General features: G+C 38.0%; 1 protein-coding gene across 1 annotated transcript; it reads right to left on the reverse strand.

The window, feature by feature from the left end:
- Positions 1 to 3,455: 3,455 nt before the first annotated feature.
- LOC115763945 (cystathionine gamma-lyase-like) lies at positions 3,456 to 22,029 on the reverse strand. The gene is made up of 6 exons (XM_030706740.1): positions 21,841 to 22,029; positions 13,458 to 13,654; positions 13,307 to 13,397; positions 6,283 to 6,550; positions 5,891 to 6,218; positions 3,456 to 3,675 (listed from the first exon to the last, which is right to left on the reverse strand). Exons 1-6 carry the CDS (start codon positions 21,982 to 21,984, stop codon positions 3,525 to 3,527), a joined length of 1,179 nt encoding a protein of 392 aa, XP_030562600.1. The 5' UTR covers positions 21,985 to 22,029; the 3' UTR covers positions 3,456 to 3,524.
- Between the last annotated feature and the right edge of the window lie 881 nt (positions 22,030 to 22,910).

Here is a 22,910-nt window from a genome sequence, read left to right on the forward strand (position 1 = left end):
ACTGACCATGTCTCATTTGCTTGTAAAGCGTCGTACTCTATTTGCATAGACTTTTCCCAATCCTGCGCATTTTGGCCATGTAATGCTTCTGCAACTGACTGCGGAGTTTCAATGTCTTCAATCTGATTAAGACTATTGATCAATTGGTACTGCTTTCTGGGCCTGCCTGGCTGACCTGTACGTATAATTTTTGGCCTGCCACGCCCATGTTTTACTACAGCTTCAACTTGTGGCAGCGCTACTTGGTCATTGTCGTCATCGTTGCCATCTTCTCCTGGATCGCTTGCGCTCACAAAATCCTCCTCTTCTTCTTCATTTGAGTCACTGTTGTACTCTTGCACCTCGGCAGGTTGCTCTGGGTGGTTTTTTGTAACCTCATGATTTGACTCAAACGGGATAATGTACGTCGTGAAGGTGTTTCTGTCTGAAATACTGCATGCATCAGTTGTTGCTATGTCAAACTCACCTTCAATGAATTTGACATCCCTTCTTTCAATAACTGTTCGCTTCTCGCGATCATATAGGCGGTATGCCTTTGCTGTAAAGGAGTAACCAACAAAAATGTACTCCTTGCCCTTTGCTTGGAACTTGCTTTTTCTGACTTTGTCGAGTGCAAATGCCCGCGAGCCAAATACTCTCAAGTGCTGTACTGATGGCTTGCGATCCTTCCATACCTCAAATGGTGTGCTTCCATCTAATGCTTTTGTGGGACATCTGTTGCGCAAATAAACTGCTGTTGCAACAGCCTCTGCCCACAAAAATTCTTCAAGCTTTGAATGAATTAGAAGACTTTTTGCCATTTCAACGATGGTCCGATTAGCACGTTCGGCCACACCATTTTGCTGCGGAGTGTAAGGAACTGTTAATTGCCTCTTTATACCGCACTCGATCAAAAATTCAGTGAATTGCTTATTCACATACTCTGTTCCATTGTCGCTGCGCACAGCCTTTATTTTATTACCTGTTTGGCATTCTACAAAAGTTTTAAACATTTTAAACTTCTCAAAAACTTGGCTTTTTGAGTGCATAAGGTAAACAAATATCTTGCGTGAGTAGTCATCAATAAAAGTTACGAAATATCGATTGCCTGCAAGCGACTTAACATTCATCGGACCACATACGTCTGTATGTACTAAGTCCAGTACTTGCTTTGAGACACGATTCGCTTTCTGTGGGAATGGCAATGCGCAAATTTTTGCTTTATTACATGTATCGCAATTTATTTCTAATTGTACATTTTCAACTTTCATACCACGCACCAGTTGCTTATCATTAAGCAATTTCAAATCCTTAAAATTCAGGTGGCCAAATCTATTGTGCCATTTTATGGAAGATGAATCAGAACTTTTTAGCATATGAACCTGATCAAGACTATGTTTGTAAACATACAAACCATTTTCGTGTCTTGCCCTTATTATCTCGTTGCCTTCTTTGTCTTTTATCAGCGCAATTTTCCCTTCAAATATGGTAGAATTCTCAAACTTTGCTGCAGCACTTACTGATAAAAAATTCATGCTTAAGTCAGGGACATATAAAACATTTTGCAGCTTTAATTTTATTCTATTGCAGTGCAACTCAACTGAATCGATAAACTTATTTGCGGCCAACATTATCGACGTCTTTTTATCAGCATACGTAAGGAACATGCTGCGGTCGCAGCACATGTGCGATGTTGCACCACTGTCAACGCACCAAAAACTCTTTTGCTTCTCCTTGACACACGTGTGCATTAAGCATAGAGACTTTTCGTCCTTTTGGCTCTTTTTATCATCCTTCTTTTTATTTCGGCAATCGCTCGCTCGATGCCCTTCTTTTTCGCAATTAAAACATTTGCCTCGGAATGGCTGCTTACTGCTATTCTTTCTGCCTTTGCTTTCGACACTGTTGTTGTCCCGCGGTCCATTATGTTTGTGTGTATACACTGCTTCTGGTGTCCCTATGCCGTCTCTGCTAGCTCTTTCTTGCTTTCGCGTGGCCTCTTCTAACATTTTAACCTTGACGACTTCGAATTTGGGCAGCTCATCGCGTGTCTCAATCGCTATTACAAAATTTTCCCATGTGTCTGGTAAACTGCTTAAAAACATGATGACCTGCAACTCGTCATTGAGTTTGATGTCTAATTCTGCCAACTTTTCAATTGTCTCAACAAATGAATTGACATATGCGACTACATCGTCACCCTGCTGCATATTGAAACGTATTAATTTTTGATATAATTGGACCTTCCTAATCGGTCCAACTGAGACATGAATTTCCTTTAGTTTTTTCCATACAGCTGCAGATGTTGGGCATGACTTGATATGCATCAACTGTGTTGGCTTCAGATTTAAAATTATGTAAGCCATCGCTTTTTGGTCGACACTAACCCATTTTTCGATATCCTCACCATTTCCTTCTGGCTTAACATATTTTCCACACACAACATTCCATAGGTCCGCCACCACCAAGACACTTTTCATGGCCATATGCCATACGTCATAATTGTCCTCACCAAGTTTTTCTATTTGATGCGACATGTTCATTTTGACAATTTCACCACGTTATTCTTCGCACGAAATAAACTTTTTAAAAATTTAACAAAAAGGAAGCTTTCAAAACCATAGACACTTTGTGTACTTATTTAACCGAAAACAACGAGACCTGGGCCCATAACCAATGTTGGGATATTTCTAGTGTGCCTAAGATGCACATAAAGAAAACACACGTAGTGGTTCGGTTAAACGTTTAATGGAAACTTCAAAGCATGAGTACAAAAATCTGAACAAGTACTCAATTACAGAATGAGTACTATGCTGATACAATGTTGCCAGATTATAAAGAAGCTTAACAGCTTATTGTCACTATTTTAACACATGTAGTAAAGGCAACCCCTTTAGCGATCTTGGAATCCGCAGCATTTCACTAAAGGATCCAATTTTTAGCAGGGTCGACTGCAGGGATTTTAGACCTAACATTTGAATTGCTATTGCAATGGGAATCCTGTCCAGCGTCTTTAAGTCTCTGTTTCACGTCATTAAAAAAAATTTTTGAAAAAGATCTAAGAAAAAATATGATAATTTCCTCACAGATAGCAGCACTCGACCAACACAGGGTCTCTAGTCACGCTGGTATCTTCGACAAAGATGTATAAGACCCACTAATTTTCCTTTGTAATTGTTATCCCTGTTATGGGATTTAGATTTTCCGTGGTCTTCCACCAACGCCATGGTGACATCCTATTTCCTTAAGGAATTAGCAAGAATCTGATAATCCATCCAAAGATTCTGCATGTCAACTTTTTTACAAGTCGCCACATATTCAAACTGCACATCTCTCCTAACGCAGAATCTAGGCTCTACTTAAAGGAAGACGCAGGTCGGAGTCCGCCGTCCCAATGCTATCAGCCACTCTTCTTTGTGAGAGTCCCTTAAAACTATACCTACAAATACATTAATATTATAACATAAAACACTGAATTACTGATAATATATAAAAACATTTTTATTATTTGTATTTTACATTATTGTCCTTGTCAGCTGTACTTTTTAAGCTTGGGCTGCAATATCCAAAGCGCGTCGCAGATCATCTATCAAATCGTCAGAGTCTTCAAGGCCGACTGACAAACGAATAAGAGCATCAGTAATACCCAACAACTTTCGGTCTTCAATAGGAACAGAGGCATGAGTCATTATTGACCTTAAATAAAATGAATTTAAAAAATACAGAAATCTGTTTATTAAAGAAAGAAGAAGGACTCAATATCCTTGTAGCGTTTAACCAACATAAACATATGAAAATAAACTGTAGTTTGCTTTAAATATCCTTGTAGCGGTTTACCAACATAAGCATATGAAAATAAACTGTACTTTGCGTAAAATAGCTAGACTTTTAAATAATTATTACAGCATACTAATAATAATATACTTTTTATAAGATTGGTACGCAACATTTAAACTACTATGATATTTAAATTTTTTGAGTAAATTAAAAGTACTCACTTATTTAAAAGTAAAATTGATATTAATTTATCTTAGTTTTTTTCTTCTAACAGTAATTTTTATTGTAAGAAGCGGGATTTGAATCTTGTAGATGGGAATGTTATATGCACTTTTATTTGTTCTTTACATAGTTATATCCCCTTTATCATAACGGAGAGGCAAAAAGAAATTTTCATACTAGTTCTCAAAGAAATATATTGGCATTGTGCATAATTAATTTTGTTGACCGCGAACGTAATTTCAGCCTTATTAATGCTAGAGACTATATATACTTGTGTAAATTGTTGAGCAATGTAATCGGTTCAAAGTGAACACTTGCTTTTTGTGGGCATATCCTTTGATTTTTATTGAAACCCTTGCGATTAATTACCAATTTATATATACCAACTTAATTGGTGAAATTGCTTTTGAAGTTTCTGCTGATAGGGCTGAATATTGCTACCGTGTGTAATCGATAAATAAATTACAATATTTTGGATTAAATGCAATCTCGCGCTCTCATTGATTTTATCAACCTGTGTTCAGCTAATTAATGGTAATGTTGCGATTTCTCACTTATTGCTAATTTGATTTAATTGCAAAAAGCAAATTACTGCCAATCAATCCAACAAATCATGTTGACTATTGCAAGCGTCTGGCGTGGGGAAAGCTAAGCAATTGACGAAGAAAAATGATACATAAAAATATAAATATCTGAGGCACTATTTGTAACGTTAACTGCATTAAACCATCCTATTGTTTTCTAATGTTTTGCCCTACGAAATGGCTTTCATTGTAGCTTCGACTCGTGTAGGACGGTTGATGGCGGATGTTAGTGCGAACTTAATGATTAGAGCACAGCCTTGGTCACTAAATTCAATAGCCCAAAACTCTTGGGTGTACTTCAAGACATACAAAGGCTACTCCTAATGATTTGCAGTTTCCAAATGCTTTTTAGCCACCAAACTACAAATTTACAGCCTATATACGCATTACAGTGCTGTTTATAGAATTCAATAAGCAACCATTGCATGAATGTGTGTGTACATATATACTGAAATTCTGGCCGTTTGCGCTAGCTGCCGCAAATATAATATAAATATATGTATGCTGATGATCTGAAACTTATTGCCGTGATTATTGATCTCCTACAGCAGATGTTGCCAAAACACGTTTTCTCTAGTAACTTCTGTGTATCTCATCCGATCTTGATGAAATGAATGATGAAATTGCATTTAAATGGCCGTTCAAATTGGTAAGTAGTATAAATTGGTTTGTTTACTTGATTTATAGCTATATGGTAGTAGCGGGGAGGTGGTGATAACTATAAAATGAAAGATACTTTATATATATATATATATATATATATATATATATATATATATATATATAATATATATATATATATATATATATATATATATATATATACTATTCTAGAAGCTACATTTTTTATTAAACAAATTCTCTAAAAAAAAGGACTTTGATATATATTTTTATCGATTACTTTAAAACGGCGTAAGTCATCGAATATAGGAAGCAAACTCGTTCTGCGCGGACACTAGGAGGACCCACAAATTGCAAGTCTTTAGCTCTTATAGGTTCTGAGATTCTTGCGTTCATACATACGGACAGACAGTCGGACTAATCTAGAACACATATACTTCATGAGGTCGGAGCTGCTTCCCGCGCAGATCGAGTTTGTTTCCGATAATCGATAACTTACTCCGCTTCCAAGCAATCGATACAAATAGATATCGATATCCTGTTTTTTGGCAATTTTGATAAAAAATAAAAGCTAGAGTCACCAAACTTGCCATATAGCTTCTAAAACAGAATATATATGAATTTGATGTTGGAAGAAGAGGGTTCAGAGTATCCCCTAGTCGGGAGCTCCCGACTAGAGCCTCTTACTTGTTGAAATTATTACTTACGGTAACTCAGCTAAACTCTCATATCCGCCAAGACTTTCTGCTAATGTAAATAATTTAAGAGCCTTTAAGAATGCTGTAGCATGCTTTAAAGAGCCTTTTATGTAAAATGAAAACACCCCGCTATAGCCATATGTCTGTTTTAGAGCTATAGAGTGATGTGGATGCGATTCCAGCGCTGGATGTAGTACTTTTTCAACGAAAGCATGTGATTCAAGAAATTTCGCTATTGAAATTCCATTTTTTTGGTGTTGTCTCATACGTAATGAAAGTGTTTTCAGACTACGGTTAACCTGATAGCAATCAAATGGAGATGGAACTATACCAACCGCTGCAAAAGGTAAGAAAATAAATTAATATATAAGTCTTTTGCATACACACTTTCATCAACAAACCATTTTGTAAAAATTTTAATCTTGTATAAAGATTTTCACAGTTCATTGTTATGCCACCCATAACAACATCAGTATGTCCATTCATGTATTTTGTTAATGAGTAGCAAACTAAATCAGCTCCTAACTCAAGCGGCCTTTGAAAATAGGAGGTCAGGAATGTGTTGTCGACCGCAACAATTATGTTTCCTTTTTCATGGCATATTTTTGCAATGGCTTCGATGTCCGCAACTTTGATTAGTGGGTTTGTCGGCGATTCTATCCAAACTAGCTGAAAAGATAGTTATAATTAAGTATTTACTAGTGTTTATTATTAAATAAATCATTCATTAATGTATTAAGCAAACACGGTGTTTTTTTATTGCGGAATTGCTATAATAACTAATTTTATTTATTTATGTACTTGTTTTATTTTGCTTTTTAACCGTGAACCCATTGAGAATGTGTAAAAACACAGGTAGAATGAAACATCTTGGACCCCATAATGTATACATATATATATTCGCATGTATGTCACAGCTAGAGACTTGTGCCCGCACGTACGATTTAGAAAATCGATAAATGTCCCCGTTTCCGAGCCATTGAGAAAAATTGAAATCTAAAGGCAAATCTCTAAATATCAGATCAGGCATCTTTCATTTTAAATATCCCTGCCTCTGCCACTTTACTATAAATAAATTAAATAAATCAATTGACATTACCCACCAATGTAAGCGACAATTTTATTGCTTTTGTCTATTTGCGAATATACGGATATTCTATAGCACAATACTATCTACTGCTGAACATGTCATTAATATCAGACGTTATTAAAAAAAAAGGATGGTTATTTTGAGATGTATTTGCGGCAGCTACGCAATTCGATTGTGTTCTACGCTGTGTGTATATGCTGCTAGTTTTATCCGTTTTTAGTTGTCGAGTAGAGATGTTGGTAAGTATTTGCAGCCAGATACGGCTTCGAGCCAATTGGGAAAACTCAATTTTAATATTTTTATTTATTACTGCTAAAGCAGAGCTCATAGCGCGAGCTGTATTTGATGTTGGTAGAACGAGCTTCAGAGTATTCCCTATTCAGGAACTTCCGACTAGAGCTTCTTACTGGTTTTCTTTGGTAAAATTAAATAATTAAGCTAATTATATCCTGGACCCTATAAAAATGGGTAAAAAGGGTATATTGTATTTGTGTAAAATTCACATGTATGTAACAGGCAGAAGAAGCAGTTCCGGCCCCATAAAGTATATATATTCTTGATCAATAGCCCAGTCGATCTGCCCATGTCCGTCTGTTTGTCCGTCCGTCCGTCCGTATGTATGAACGCAACAATCTCACCTATAAGAGCTAGAGACCTGCAATTTTAGCTGTAGGTCCTCATTGTGTCTGCGCAGATCGAGTTTGTTTCCGATAATCGATAACTTACTCCCTTTCCAAGAAATCGATAAAACTCGATATCGACATCCTATTTTTTGTGCAAATTGGGTAATATTAAGAGCTAGAGTCACCAAACTTGATATGTTGCTTCGAGAATATTATATATATATATCAAGTATTTTCATTTTATGCCTATCGCCACCTCCCCGCTACCACCGCAGGGCTATAAATCAAGTCAATATCCCAACTTATATTGGCCACCAAGTTAAGCCACAATTTTAATGCAATTGACTTTTTGTTTTTTTTTTTTTTTTTTTTTTTTTTTTTTATGGTTTAAGTTACTTTTATTTTTGCTAATTTTCTGTTACTTTTCACTTTTAGCAACTTTTATCAGCGTGAGTTTTGGGTAATGAAAGCTTAAGTTAAATATTTACAATGTGTATATATATGTACATGTTAATTTTGCTTCATTATAGTCGGCGTTTGGCCAGGTCTATAGGATAACACTTTTTAAGCCTCCTTCTTCGTCTCCTTAGCAGGTTTCTTGCCAAGACGTTAGGGTGGTTGCGGAGCTTACATAAGTGACTTGCTGTTTGTTGATTAATAAGGTCTCCTATCATAGTAACCTTAAGGTCCTTTGCAATGTCTCGTGTTCGAATATACCATTCGGCTCCAGTTATTTTGCGCAGGGTTTTGGCCTGAATGATGCGAATTTTGTTCAGGTGTGTTTTTGCAAGAATATATATACAGTTCAGGTTCAGGGTATAAAAACAAGTAAGAGCTTCTAGTCGGGAGCTCCCGACTAGGGGATACCCTGAACCCTCTTTTTCCAACATCAAATGCATATATATATTCTATTTTAGAAGCTATATTTCAAGTTTGGTGACTCTAGCTCATATTATTTACCAAAATTGCCCAAAAAACAGGATATCGAAATCGATTTTTATCGATTGCTTGGGAACGGAGTAAGTTATCGATTATCGGAAACAAACTCGATATGCGCGGGCACTAGAAGCATCTACATCTAAAATTTCTCTAGCTCTTATAGGTTCAGAAATCCTTGAGTTCATACATACGGACAGACAGACAGACGGACATGGCTAGATCGACTTGGCTATTGGTGCTGATCAAGAATATATATACTTTATGGGGCCGGAGATGCTTCCTTCTGCCTGTTACATACATTTGGATTTTGCACAAATACAATACACCCTTATACCCATTTTTAATGGGTTCAGGGTGTAATTAGGAAATATATACTCTCTCGCTCTCTCGCGCTTTTTAACCTGTGCTTTGATATTGTGTACGCTCTTAATAATTTCTTACTTTACACTCTTCTTACATTTGGATGCGCTTGTTTCAATAGAAACACATAATAATAGATCAAAAAAATGTTTGCTTTAGAAAAACATGCCAAGGTGATATTACGGCAAGTCAATCAAGAATGCCTTGTTGCCTATGTGATAATGTTGTGCATTCTAAATGTGCCGGTCATACAGGCGAAGGGGGATGCTATTTTCCAACGTAATGTTTTGCAATATAGTAGCGAATTGTGTTGGGATTCTGATGGAGATATACATGCGTTTATGCGGCAGACCAGTATTGTCTTTATGGGTCTGTTCGCGTAAACAAGTTCAGATGCGCAATTTGAAACATCAGTACGAAAAAAATCAATCGTTTTATCGTGTAGTGCAGAGCAACAGAGCCCATCGTCCGGAACACCGGCCGTTTTAGAAACCACAGCTGACAGTGTTCCCACTATCACACCTGCCTAAGCCTTAGTGAGTACTCCACAGAAAAAATATATTTTTGGTTTCTGGCTTCTTCATTTTTTCTCCTCATTGCTCATCGGATGATGCAAGCATCTTAACGTGTTGGCCTGCATGCAGAATCTGATATTATTGATTTACTAGGACTCGGCTAAAGGTGGCTATTTCAAGTTCCTAAATATTTACTTCCAAATACACCACTTAGATTGTGTCGAGAAGAAGCTAGCTGTTGAATTGTCTCTTTCGTCGAAACTCCATGTGCTTCCCATTTCAGAACTGGAGCTTGTGGATGCAAATGCATTTAAATCTAAATCCTGCTTACTATTTGATCAAGACCTCTTGGTTGTTAATGACGGCTTTAATCTCCCACATGTCGATTGGTCATCACCAAAGTATTCAATCTTTCTATATTCTTTATGTCACATGAGTTTATTGATGGTCTACATGAGATGTCTTTACCGCACGTTAGTCGGGTGCATAACATAAGAGAAAGATCTCTTCATTTGAGCTTCGTAGTACATTCGTTCCAAAGCGTTGTGCACAGGATTAAGCCGCTTTCACTTCCTGAGACCCCTTTCATCCAATATTGGGTTTGGTCATTGATCTACCAGCCCTTGCAAGGCTCAAGGAATCGGAATAAGCTGATCATGTCCATTGTTTTGGTAAGCCTGATTTTCATTATTTTCATAAATTTTCTTATTCTGCAAATCAATTGGTCCCAACCGCACAATTGTGCAGACATTGATGTTGCCAGTAAACTGTTTTGTGGTGCCCTATACTTTAATATTTGGGTCCCTTTTGATTACCCAGCGAAGTCTGATAGGCCATCCTGGATCTTAAGAGTCGACGTGTTATGGAAATATAAGAAATCGAGAAATCAGAGTGAGTTCTCCCGTTATGCAGATGCGAGATCAAACTTTGCTACGCAACATTATATATGCTTTAAGGATTACCTTCGCAGTTGTCACCCTCACTGTTCATATTATCCTAAGCATTTATTTTAATTATAATAACTCCAAACGTTAGACATCTATTTTACCATCTTTGGTTAAGTTTGCAGTTGAGCGTGAGACTACGGAACCAGAATCGGCATTGCCGATCTGCTTTTTTCAAACTACCGACTCCTCCAGTGGGTATAATAAAATTCAGCCTTATCAGATACAGAGGTTAAAGTGAATCTCATGCAGTAAATCTGATGTCAAAAACTGTAGAGGTATTTCCAAATTATCCGATATCGCCACAGCTCAACGGCAACATTTATGTAGCTCTATTATATGACCATCCCAGTAGCGTAGATGTGCAACTACTAATCTTTTTGTGATTACTTCCCTAGCAATTTATAGTTTTAAGTAAAGAATGCAGACTGATAACATCTATAATTTTTTAAGTAATGCTTTCGACTTCGTTATTCACTCCTTCTGCCTTCTCGGCTTCTCAGTAAATCTTCTGAACTGGATTCTTTCCAGAAATTCGGTTTTTAAATGTATTCAGGTGTCACCTACGTTAGTCAACTTGGTCCGCAACTCTTTACTTCCATCAATGACCCTCCGTCCAAGCAACTTAAAATTTAACTTTAATTTGAGAGACGTATCATACAAACGCATAGTTCAGGCAGATATGAATTTAAATGTTAAAATGGGAAGACAGCAGACTGCTAAAAATATATCCAGCGAGCAGCAAAAATGGTAGCAGCGCTATGACGTTAAAAATACGAAGCCAAACAAGATTCAAATAGATGATTTGGTAGTCATTGATTTTGTTCCAGTGACCTCAGGACCCTAATTTAAGGACCATATAATTAATCAAGGTCTTGGGCAAAGACCGTTACATAATTGAGGATCTTTCTGACCATTCTGTATCATAACGACGCAACTGCAATGTGATCTAATCAAAAGAAGCCATAGTGTGCCTTAGCTCCAAACTTGGATATCAGCGAGAGGGTGTACAAAGAAAGCGACGCGTCAGGAGAGGCTTAATGTCAAAAGACTCATGGAGTATAATACATATGTTGATTGCTAGCAATAAGGAATAAAACTATCGATGATTAGTAATTTTGAAAAAACTTTTTGAAAGTAAGTATACAGCTTAAAGTTAAAAAATAAATAGTAAATAAATAAATTCATGTATAAAAAACCACCCAATATTGTAAGAAAAAAAAAGAAATTAATTAATGAGGCGAAGAACTAAAGAAAAGACGTGTGAGGATATACTAAAATCATGCCAGGAAGGAGTGTATCCACACTAGGCAACATATAAAGTTCCAGAATAATTGTATTTTCAAATTTTTTTAGAGTAACATCTCCCGAGATTGTGATAATTATAGATACTAACAAGTAAGAGGTTCTAGTCGGGAGCTCCCGACTAGGGGATACCCTGACCCCTCTTATTCCAACACCAAATAAATTAATAAAAAAAAGTTCCCTTGGCAGGGCTTGAATTTGCAACTGACCGCATTACTTACTGTCGACTCTACTCAACAGCCACACCAGCAAAAAAAAAATAATAATACTTTCCCCGTTGGGGCTCGAACTCGCGACAGACCGCACCACTTGCTATGCCTCTACTCAGCAGCCACACCAACAATTAAGTACTTATGATAAAAAAAAGAACTGAAATAACATTACAAAAAAAAGATGCAATTACCAAGAATGCGAAGCAGATGCGCATGAATGTGGGTGTGTACATGTAAACTGAAATTCTTAAAGCTGCTGCCCATTTTAATTACGCAGTTGCATATAACTTTGGTTTTTCTTAACCGATCTTTATGAAATTTTCTACTGTATATCTTATTATACCATAGAATATTTGTGTATTCTAAAAAAAATTAATTGCATTTAAATTGGTTGGCAATAAAAGTTGGGTTATTAACTTGATTTATAGCTCTAGGGTGGTAGCGGGGAGGTGGCGGTAGTAGGTAGGTAGGTGGTAGGTATGAAATGAAAGATACTTGAAATATCTATGATATTCTAGAAGCAACATATCATGTTTGGTGGCTCTAGCTCTTATTATTTACCCAATTTGCTAAAAAAAAACAGGATGTCGATATCGATTTTTATCGATTGCTTGGAAACGGAGTAAGTTATCGATTATCGGAAACAAACTCGATCTGCGCGGGAACTAGGAGCATCTACATCTAAAATTTCTCTCTATATCTTATAGGTTCTGAGATCCTTTGGCTCATACATATGGACAGACAGACGGACATGGCTAGATCGACTCGGCCATTGATGCTGATCAAGAATATATATACTTTATGGGGTCGGAGATGCTTCCTTCTGCCTGTTACATACATTTGGATTTTGCACAAATACAATATACCCTTATACCCATTTTTAATGGGTTCAGAATATATATATTTAAATTATATACAAGTTATTATAAAATATAATATAAACACTAAGATGAGTAACGCCCATATATTTGAATGCGAGGCAAAATTTCTGGTCTGGCTTTTCATCTGGCTTTTCCCACTTCTAATAACACGCCAGCCGACTGGCTCTTCGCTCTCCAAACGCCAGGCGAACTAATGCCGATGCCGCGGCTTGCTGAGGCTGACACGAGCAACGAAGTTAGTTGCCAGCCTGATTTCAGCAGGCTTTTCGTCATTTCGTTTTCAAAGCACATTGAGCGTAAAAGTTGTATATTTACGATCGAGGCTTTATCCATGATATGCATGCTTATAAGAATGTTATATTACCCTTAATAATGTTAATCAATTTTATAGGCAAATTCACAAGTTCACAGTCAATGGCGCGCAAGCACCAATGTTGGAATGTTTGCATTTTGCATGCATGAGTACATTAAAATATGTATACATGTGTTGTTTTTCACTGCACTGAATGGCATGAATTTTGTTCATTTTTTAGAATAAAATATTTAAATGAATTACCTTTGTCTCCAATTTAAAAGCAGATTTAAGATTCTCCAAATTAGAGGCATCAACAAAAGTTGCGGATATTCCCAAACGTGATGCAACTTGCCTGATTGTAACAAACTAATGTGTTTATTGTTATGCACAACTAGTATAAATTTAATCTTACCTTATCAGTCGATTTGTCCCACCATACACATCATCTCCCATTATAATGTGATCTCCACTGTTGAGCATTGTAAGGACAGCAGTAGTTGCGCCGAGTCCAGATGAAAAAGTTAAGCCATATTTTGCATTATCCAGCGCTGCTAAGCAATTCTCTAGCACATTTCGAGTGGGATTGCCACTTCTTGAGTACTCATAACCCTATAAAAAATTTGATAAAATAAATATTATGAAAATTGTTCTGAAGTTAATAAAAGAGTTCATATGCTTAAGTTGAGAATATTTGTTTTGAGGAACGGATCCATTTCAATGTGTAACCATTAGGTTCATATCTTTCTGACCCATAAAATCTCTTAAGGGCAAGTCTTACACGCTTGCTTTATTATGGTGAGCATCCCCCAGCTGGATGCGACTATGATGCTGTGGGTCGAGTTCGAAAGCATGTGTCTGTATGACACGACTGAAGAATATGTCGACACCCCACTAGCGACAATGCAGAATTCTTCGCTTTGTTTCCTTTTCAAGATGTATATGAACCCATAATCCACAATAAAAAACATTTGATAACTCAAAAATTACATTATTTAAGGACTTTTTCGTGACGATAGCTGCTTAATACGTCATTTGCCAAACACAGACTCGGTATATGATATTGGGTGGGAACGCCTAATTGAACAATACAGCCGACCACCTCCTGTCAATAAGTCAATGCTGAAAGCCTTAATGGAATTGCCAACAATGATGAGCAGCAATGTAGCAATAATGCGGAAGGTGGCAGATAGTGCAAGCGAAATTTTACGCGGACATGAGATGAGGGCTAGATTGCGTATTCTGAGGCATGCTAGACGCAAATCTGCGCAAATTCGATGGTGAAGTGGGCCACAATGCTTTAATAATGAAAACTTAAGCTAGGCAAGCATACATTCTTCACAGAGCTCTCTTTTTATTTCAAATGACAGTGTTCGGAGAGAAGAGAAAACTACGACAATGTTGAGTGTGGCAGTTACCAATTCTGCATATACTTGACGACATTGTCAACCGTGTCTCCTAATGGACAAGAGTTGTACCACTAAGCAGAAAACATATAGACTGGACAATCAGTAGACGGCGATGGGGCCTCTCCGTTTTTGTGCGGCTGGTCCAAAGGCTTCGTTTTTTTTTCGGGTTCGAGACACGCTCGCGCGCTCAGACAGCAAGAGAGCATAAAATACATATGACTTGTGATAGAACGACATCGCTGCTTTTTTTTTTCCCTCGCACTACAGGAAACTGATTTAGCTTACTCTCAATGCTCTTTCAATTTGTGTATTTACTGTTGTACTGTCTGTGTGTGTATTTGTCCGCACAAGCAAAAATGCCCACAAATTCAATTTTTCTCAAAAGTCGGTGGCCTTCATCACTTTTGAAGGGACGAGTAATATGAAATAATGAAAGGGTTTGCCACGTCGTTGCAAAATTCTTGCATTTTAGCTTGTTATCGTTGGAAAGGGTACCTAATCGTTGCCATATGTGCATTTAAAATATTTTGGACTCGCTATTCACGCATACTTCCATATTTTGTGTATGAATATAACCATTTATGCGCCATTTATGTCCCTTGCAAAATTTGACATGACTTGCAGTTTTTGTGATTTCTGTATTTCGGACGCTAAAAACACACACACAAATGAGTGTAAATGGGCAGATCATGAACGCAAAATAAAATTCATTATTGGCACGGGTCTGACGCGCCCTTCTTTTTATACCCTGAACCCATTAAAAATGGGTAAAGAGGGTATATTGTATTTGTGCAAAATGCAAATGTATGTAACAGGCAGAAGACGCATCTCCGACCCCATAAAGTATATATATTCTTAATCAGCATCAATAGCCGAGTCAATCTAGCCATGTCCGTCTGTCTGTCCGCCCGTCTGTCCGTCCGTATGTATGAACGCAAGGATCTCAGAACCTATAAGAGCTAGTGCCTGCGCAGATCGAGGTTGTTTCAGATAGTCGATAACTTACTTCGTTTCCTAGCAATCGATACATTTTTTTTTTATCAATGTAGGTAAATATTAAGAGCTAGAGTCACCAAACTTGTTGCTTTTAGAATATTATATATATATCAAGTATCTTTAATTCTATACATATCGCCACCTCTTCGCTAACACAGCAGGGCTATAAATCAAGTTAATAATATATTATATATTGCCAACCAATCTAAGCCACAATTTTAATGCAATTGACCTTTTGAGAATACACAAATATTCTATGGTACAATAAGATATACTGTAGAAAATGTCATAAAGATCGGTTAAGAGAAAACCAAAGTTATATGTAACTGCGCAATTGGATGCCACAGCTAGCGAAAACATCAAGAATTTCTGTATACATGTACACACACACATTGATGCGCGTCTGCTTCGCATTCTATCGCATTCTAACAGCTTTGTAATTGCATTTTCTGTATTGCTATTTTGGTTAGTTTTTTTCTCAATAATACTTAATTATCGATGTGGCTGTTTAGTAGAGGCATAGCAAGTGTTGCGGTCTGTCGCGAGCTCGAGCCCTACCGGGGAAACTTTTTTTTGTTGCTGGTTTGTCTGTTGAGTAGAGTCGTCAGCAAGTAATACGGTTAGCTGCGAGCTCGAACCCTGCCAAGGAACCTTTTTTTTTAAATTTATCTTTATTACTTCAAACGAGCGCATTGCGCGAACTGCATTTGGTGTCAGAATAAGAGGGTTCAGGGTATTCCCTAGTCGGGAGCTCCCGACAAGAACCTCTTACTTGTTTATGTATTCGGGTTTGAATTGATGAATGAATGTTGACCCCTTATTACCGTTAGGCCGAAAGAGCCAACTTTTATCAAGGACCTGCACCTGCATATGTAAATAGGTAAAATGACTGATCACTTAAATGATTTTATGACCAGCGGAAATTAGTTCAAAAATTAAAATCTTTAAATATACCTAATACAAAGGATCGATTATATACTTGTAGTGTTCAATATTGTATTGCCTGAACATAACATTTGTTATGGTCTGTGCACAAAATCGATATCTTCATGCTGAAGATTTCAGCGCTATACATCAACATCCTCTGCATATTCCAAGCGGGATATAATTGAGTTTTTCACGCCACTCCACTAAAATTTAACAATGTTTTTAATGTGGCATACGGTGTACTATTGACACACAATTCCATGCAATATTTATGTGTCCAATATTTGATTGAGATTGGGCAACAAAAAACGAAAGAAAATTTTGATAGCATATTCAATAGTGGAGGCTTAGGGAGGAAGCAGGGCAACCATAGCGTAAACTAAGTGTGCACATGTGAGGAGCTTGTGTATTAATGTGTAGAAGGAATCTAGAATGCTTTTGATGGGAGCTTGACTCAGGGTTCAACGAATCTACAAATTGGTAATTCGTATAATCGTTTTTACTTCCTTATTCCCAGCCTGAAACCAAATAATAAAGAGGCTCTGACCAGTCATGCCCCATTTTTATTAATCTTTTTTTCATCGTATAGTTTTTCATCTATCAATTCCAATCAAATATTTAATCGCTTACACTTAATTGATATAAAAACCTTGATAGTTTAATAATTTTCTTAAAATTTGATTTCTGTCGTAACTAGTTTTCTTCTGAATCTGATAACGAATAAATACATATAGGTGTTGGGCTGGACGCTACGGCAGCAGCTTCCACGGGCAATGCAAGAAACAATTACCAGGCAGCCAAACTGAACCCCGATGCAACTAAGTTGGAAACGAAAGAATATCATTTTGTCAACTTGTAAGCCAACAGGTACCTGGTGATCAATAAAAGAAAATCGAAGCCGCGACTGAAAACTTTTCAAATAAATGTTATATTTAATCCAGTTAATCCAATCTACGAGTTGCAACTCAACATGCAGCTCCACAAGGTAGACATCGCACTGTTAGGCGACGCGGACATGCACGATCGGGAGACTCCTCGCATTCCTGGTTACTCCTCCTACCCAGCGAATCACCCCGCGCAACGACGCTGGGGTGGCGCCGCAATACTCATCCGCAGTGGAATCTCGCACTTTCCCACCGCTCACCAACGAGAAACCGACCTGCAGTTGGTCTCTGCAATAGTCTCAACGGCAGCTGAAGACGTCGAGTTTGGAGCCATATACTGCCAGCCTGGCTTCAGATGGACTGCAAACGAGCTCCGTCAGCGGTTCAGCAGCCTTGATCCAAAGTGCTTATTGGGCGGTGATTGGAACGCACACCATCAGCTTTGGGGGGCCAGCCGCAGCAACGCCAGGGAACGTGAGCTCACCGATTTCATGCACGACGCGGGACTAGAATGTTTAGCCACTGGCAGCTCCACGAGGTTTCCACCACAGGCAGATCTTAGACCCTCTTGCCTCGATTTTACAATATACAGGGGTTTCCCACACTGAACGCTCAGAATAGAATCTCGCCCTGACTTGAGCTCCGATCACTTGCCACTGATGATATCAATCAACACCGCTGCAAGATACTACCCAAGGCTGGAAGGGATCATCGACAGCTCAACCAATATCAATGACTTCCGCCGCAAGATTAACGATTCCATCTACCCAGACATGGATATAGCTTCCGCAGAGGATATCGACGACGCCCTCAGCGATTTTACCGAAAAGGTGCGCGGTGCATATGTATGAGAAGCATAGTAAAACTAATAAATGCCGAGTTTGGTCAAGATATCTTGAAAAACAAAATGTTTTTTCATACAAAATCTTAATTTTCGACCGATTGTTCCTATGGCAGCTATATGAAATAGTGGTCAGTGCAACAGAAAGGCGGACTTCTGCAAAATTACATTAAGATAGCTTTAAAACTGAGAGACTAGTTCGCATAGAAACAGACAGACGGTCAGACGGAAATGGCTTTATCGAATCGGCTGTTGATGCTGATCAAGAATATATTTACTTTATGGGGTCAGAGATGTCTCCTTCAATGCGTTACACATTTCACGACAAAATTATAATACCCTCTACAAGGGTATCAAAAGAAGTCTACGCAAAATCTGGTCGCGCACTAGGCACCCCATCGATAAGGCGAACTGGCGCAGGAAAGCTGACTAACTGCATCGGGAGCTACAAGCGCAGCGGGCTAGTCACTTTGATAACATGCTGCTGAACATGTCATCCCAACGTAACGCGGAATTCTCACTGGAAGGCGACACGCGGTGCAAAACGCCAACCTCTGATGCAGGCTCCCCTCCAAAAAAGCGACGGCTTCTGGTGCCGCTCGGACGCAGAGCAGGCTGCAACCTTTGCTGCCCAACTCGAAGAGCCTGACTTCCCCCCAACTTCACTTACCAAAGAGGAGGTCGAAAATGTGCTACAACGCCTAAAGCCAAATAAAGCCGGGATACGACTTAGTGTGCAATCGCACATTAAAAGCGCTCCCTGCGAATTCTGTCCTCTTACTGTTCTTAAGATTCAACGCCATAATGAGGGTGAAATACTTTCCAGAAGTGTGAAAAATTTCTATCCTGACCATGATTCACAAGCCGGAAGACGACCCCGAGTCATATAGGCCGATTAGTCTCCTGCCTGCACTTATGGTCATTGCAGAGTCACGGTGCCTTATTCCAAACCACCAATTTGGCTTCCGCGCTGGGCAAGGAACCACGGAACAGTTACACCGGGTCGTCAACCACGTTCTGGAGGCGTTTGACAAAAAATTGTACTGTGTGGCGGCCTTTGTCGACGTCAGCCAGGTATTTGATCGTATTTGGGCTGCTGGCAAAATTGAAACGCGGTCTGCCCTAGCCCTACTTCAGTCTGATCCGATCCTACTTGGAGGGTCGTTCTTTCAGGGCGAAAGTAAGGGCGGAGCAGTCCCCCATTATTCACATCCAAGCTGGCGTCCCTGAAGGTAGTGTACTAAGGCCACTATAGGGTATAGGGCCTCTTCTCTGCAAACATGCTGACTCCAAACGGCCATGCCCTTGGACTGCCTTTGCGCACACTCTTAATGGCCTCATATGGCGACGACGTCTGCGCAATGGACAGCGCCAGATCCCCAGCGGTTGCTGCAGATGCTGCGCAGAACTACCTGGACCTCCTTACCTCATGGGCTCGACGCTGGAACGTCAAATTAAGCCCTGCCAAAAGCACCACTGTATGCTTCACAATTTGAAGAGGAGTACCGCCAGCACTGAGGCTAAATGGACTGACGCTAAACCAAGAGACCGAAACAAAATACTGGGACGTCACCCTTGAAAAGCGTTTAACTTTCACCAGCCACATTAGAGGTGTTGTGCAACGCTGCCGAAAAAACTGTCCAAGCTAAATTGGTTGCTTAACTCTCGCAGCAAACTTTCGTTTGCAAGCAAACGACTTGTCTACTTACAAGTTGTGGCACCCATCTGGCGATACGCCATACAGATGTGGGGCTCGGCTGCTCCTTCAAACAGAAAGAGACTTCAATCCCTTCAAAGCAAGGCTCTCCGTGGGATGGCAGATGCGCTACTTTACGTCATCCACAGAGATCTGCAGGTCCCCTGGGTTGAAGACCAAATCAGGACCGCCCCAAGGAGGACTAAGGAGAAGGACACTTGCCCAGATACTCCAACTGCGGCCACCCATCCCTAGGGCCTCAGGCCGACAACCTGATAAATAATAATATGGTAAACCTCACAACATAACAAATTTAAACTAGTTTTTCATGACAAAAACCTGGCGAATGTAACAAACGACAAACAAATGGTGCATAAGGCAATTGGCGACCTTTAAAGCCGTTTATTAAATATAATACCATAAAATAACTTTTTTTGGATTAACCCAATCTAATCTCCACGCCGTCGTTGTGAAATATAATCTAATTTTTTTATTTTGTAAAAAAATATAATAAATTAATGAAAATTCTGAGTGAAAACATAAAAGTAAATAAAAATAAACAATTACCTAAAAAAAAATTAAAAAATAAAGAACGAAACTTAATAAAAAATATCCGATAAATTCTAAAATTTCACTCCACATTTTTTTTTGCCCAAATCGCGATATATCATTTTACAGTCCACTCTCCGCCCAAACGACCAAAGGAATTGTACGACACGAGACTCGAAATACATAAACGAATAATAGTATTTTGTAGATTAACGGTAAGATCGCAGAATTCAGCGGACAGTATTAGCGACGAATTGATTTTTTCTAATCTAGAATCTGGGATAAAAAACAATATGAGTGAACTACATATAGCCACTTTAGAAGTGCAAAGCGTTCGATCTTCGAGACACAAATTATTAAACAAAAATTAGCAGCAGTTGCAGTAAAGCTGAAAATTCTTAGAGGAGCTGTGCCACAAGTATTTGTATATGAAAAATGTAAATATCCATAGTAGAAAGCGGGGAGATAACCCTTGGGCAGTATAAAGTCCATTCCCAGGGTTGACGAAAAACAGAAAAGCTACGCCTCATGGGTAAACAACAGTTTCGAGCCCAATATAAGGAGCTCTCGGCAAAATCAAAACGGGAATAGAAGCGGGAAAAATGTTTCTTATACAAGGTAAAGTACGGTTCAAAGTTGCTTAGGGCTTTGTTCATATTTATGAAGATTTTTTAAGCGGAAACAATTGCTAAACCGTTATGCGATTTAATAAAAAAGTATTAATATATTGTTAAGGAGAATAGAATTTTCTTACAATTATTTTAGCAATTTATGATCATAGCCATGACACTGATCTCCATTACCATCTCTTCAGGCTTATTTAGGGGTTTTTAGGTTTTAGTTTTGTCCGAATATCATCAAACTTATTTTCAAAGCTCTAAGAGCCTTATGGACACGTGTTTCATTCATTCGATTTGGGAAATTCCACCCATAAATTACTCGGTGGAAAGCTAGATTCTACAAGATTTGTCCGATTTGCTTTAAACTTATTTTCAAAGCTTTTCATAAGAGTTTAATGAATATGTGTTTCAGCAACTTCACCCGCAGCGATGGTAAATTATCCGGAAGAACCGATTTATTTACCGTTCGATCGGTTTCAAAATCATTTTTAAAGATCTTTGAAAGAATTTATTTGATACGTTCTTGGGTACCAAATGTGGGTCAAAGGTTTAACAAACGAAAGTTTATTCTTCATATTCTCACCGCAAGAATAACATGGGCGGAAACCATTGATTTAAACAGTTGGATCTTTATTCGATATTTTAAATAGAATTGGGAATCAGGATGGGTCGATTTCAATTTTCAAAGTATATAGGTTTGTAAAAACTTGTACATAAATATGTTTGTAAAATGAAGGTTTCACAACGGTCTCATAAAAAAATGATCTGTTTTTTTTTTTTTTCGTTTTTTTTGTTTGATTAGCTGGCATACGGTTTTAAAATGATCATGTATATAATGCATAATTTTAAGTATGTATGTTGACGTGTCTAACTTACACGGTGCTCTCCTGGTGCATCCTGTTTGAAAGTAGTGCTCAATGATATGGGAGGTATGACACATGCACTTTTCCACTGCTCCGGATCCTGACCGGCGTGAATTGATTTTGTAGCAAAGCCTTTTGGCTGAATCTTAAAACTCATTTTCAATAAATAAATTTCAATAGATACGCACGCGACAAAGACTTGTTAATCAATGTTTCAAAGAACATAGTTTTTCTGCTCCAAATAATATTGATTATAGCCCATTCACACTAGAATGTAATTATGGAACGAAGAGAACACATATGGATATACGCATAATACCATAAGTTAATCTTTACACTTTTCGCATATTTTTATATACTTTTTTCTTTCCTGTTTAATAATTATTCACTTCTTCACAAAAAACTAAAGATTTAAAAATAACAAATATTAAAAAAAATCGTAAGTATATATAGGGAACTAGCATGTTTAACTCGAACTTGGCCGTGGCAAGTTTTGTAAATATTACTTTTTCACCAGTTTCTGGGAAAAAGTGTTTACTCCACTTCTATTTTAAAATAAGTTTAAAGTCCATCGAATAAAGAACCAAATCTTGGAATCAAAAGTTTTCGCCCAGAGCGATAGATTAAATACATTTTCATAAAGATCTTTGAAAAAAAGTTTGAAGCCGATCGGACAACAAACAAAAAACAACCACAAAAACTCTAAAACACGTCTCAAATTAATTTTCTTAAGATCTTTGCGAATGATCTTCCACTGACAAACTTTGCTCTTGCAACCTTTTTCAAATTCATTTACAAAGATTATTACGAAAAGTCATTTAATACGCGTTTGATACTTGTTGCAGACTCCAAGCATCTCGAAGTGACGAATTCCCTATCTTTTTTTTTTTTTAATAAGGTTTAATAAAATTATTATGAAGCATTCTCAGATATTCATAAAATTGCTTGTGATGTTTACGTGCGTTATTGTATTTGGTATTGTCGGCATGGATATTTGTTTGTTGTTGTTTGTTGTCGAGGTATCTGGGAATTGGTCGAACACTCTGCTGCGTCCAAATAGCGAGAGGGGGTTAGCGCCGATCT

This window comes from Drosophila novamexicana, unplaced genomic scaffold (genome assembly GCF_003285875.2).
Source record: "Drosophila novamexicana strain 15010-1031.04,08,12 unplaced genomic scaffold, DnovRS2.1 tig00000796-arrow-arrow-pilon, whole genome shotgun sequence".
Taxonomy (NCBI): domain Eukaryota; kingdom Metazoa; phylum Arthropoda; class Insecta; order Diptera; family Drosophilidae; genus Drosophila; species Drosophila novamexicana.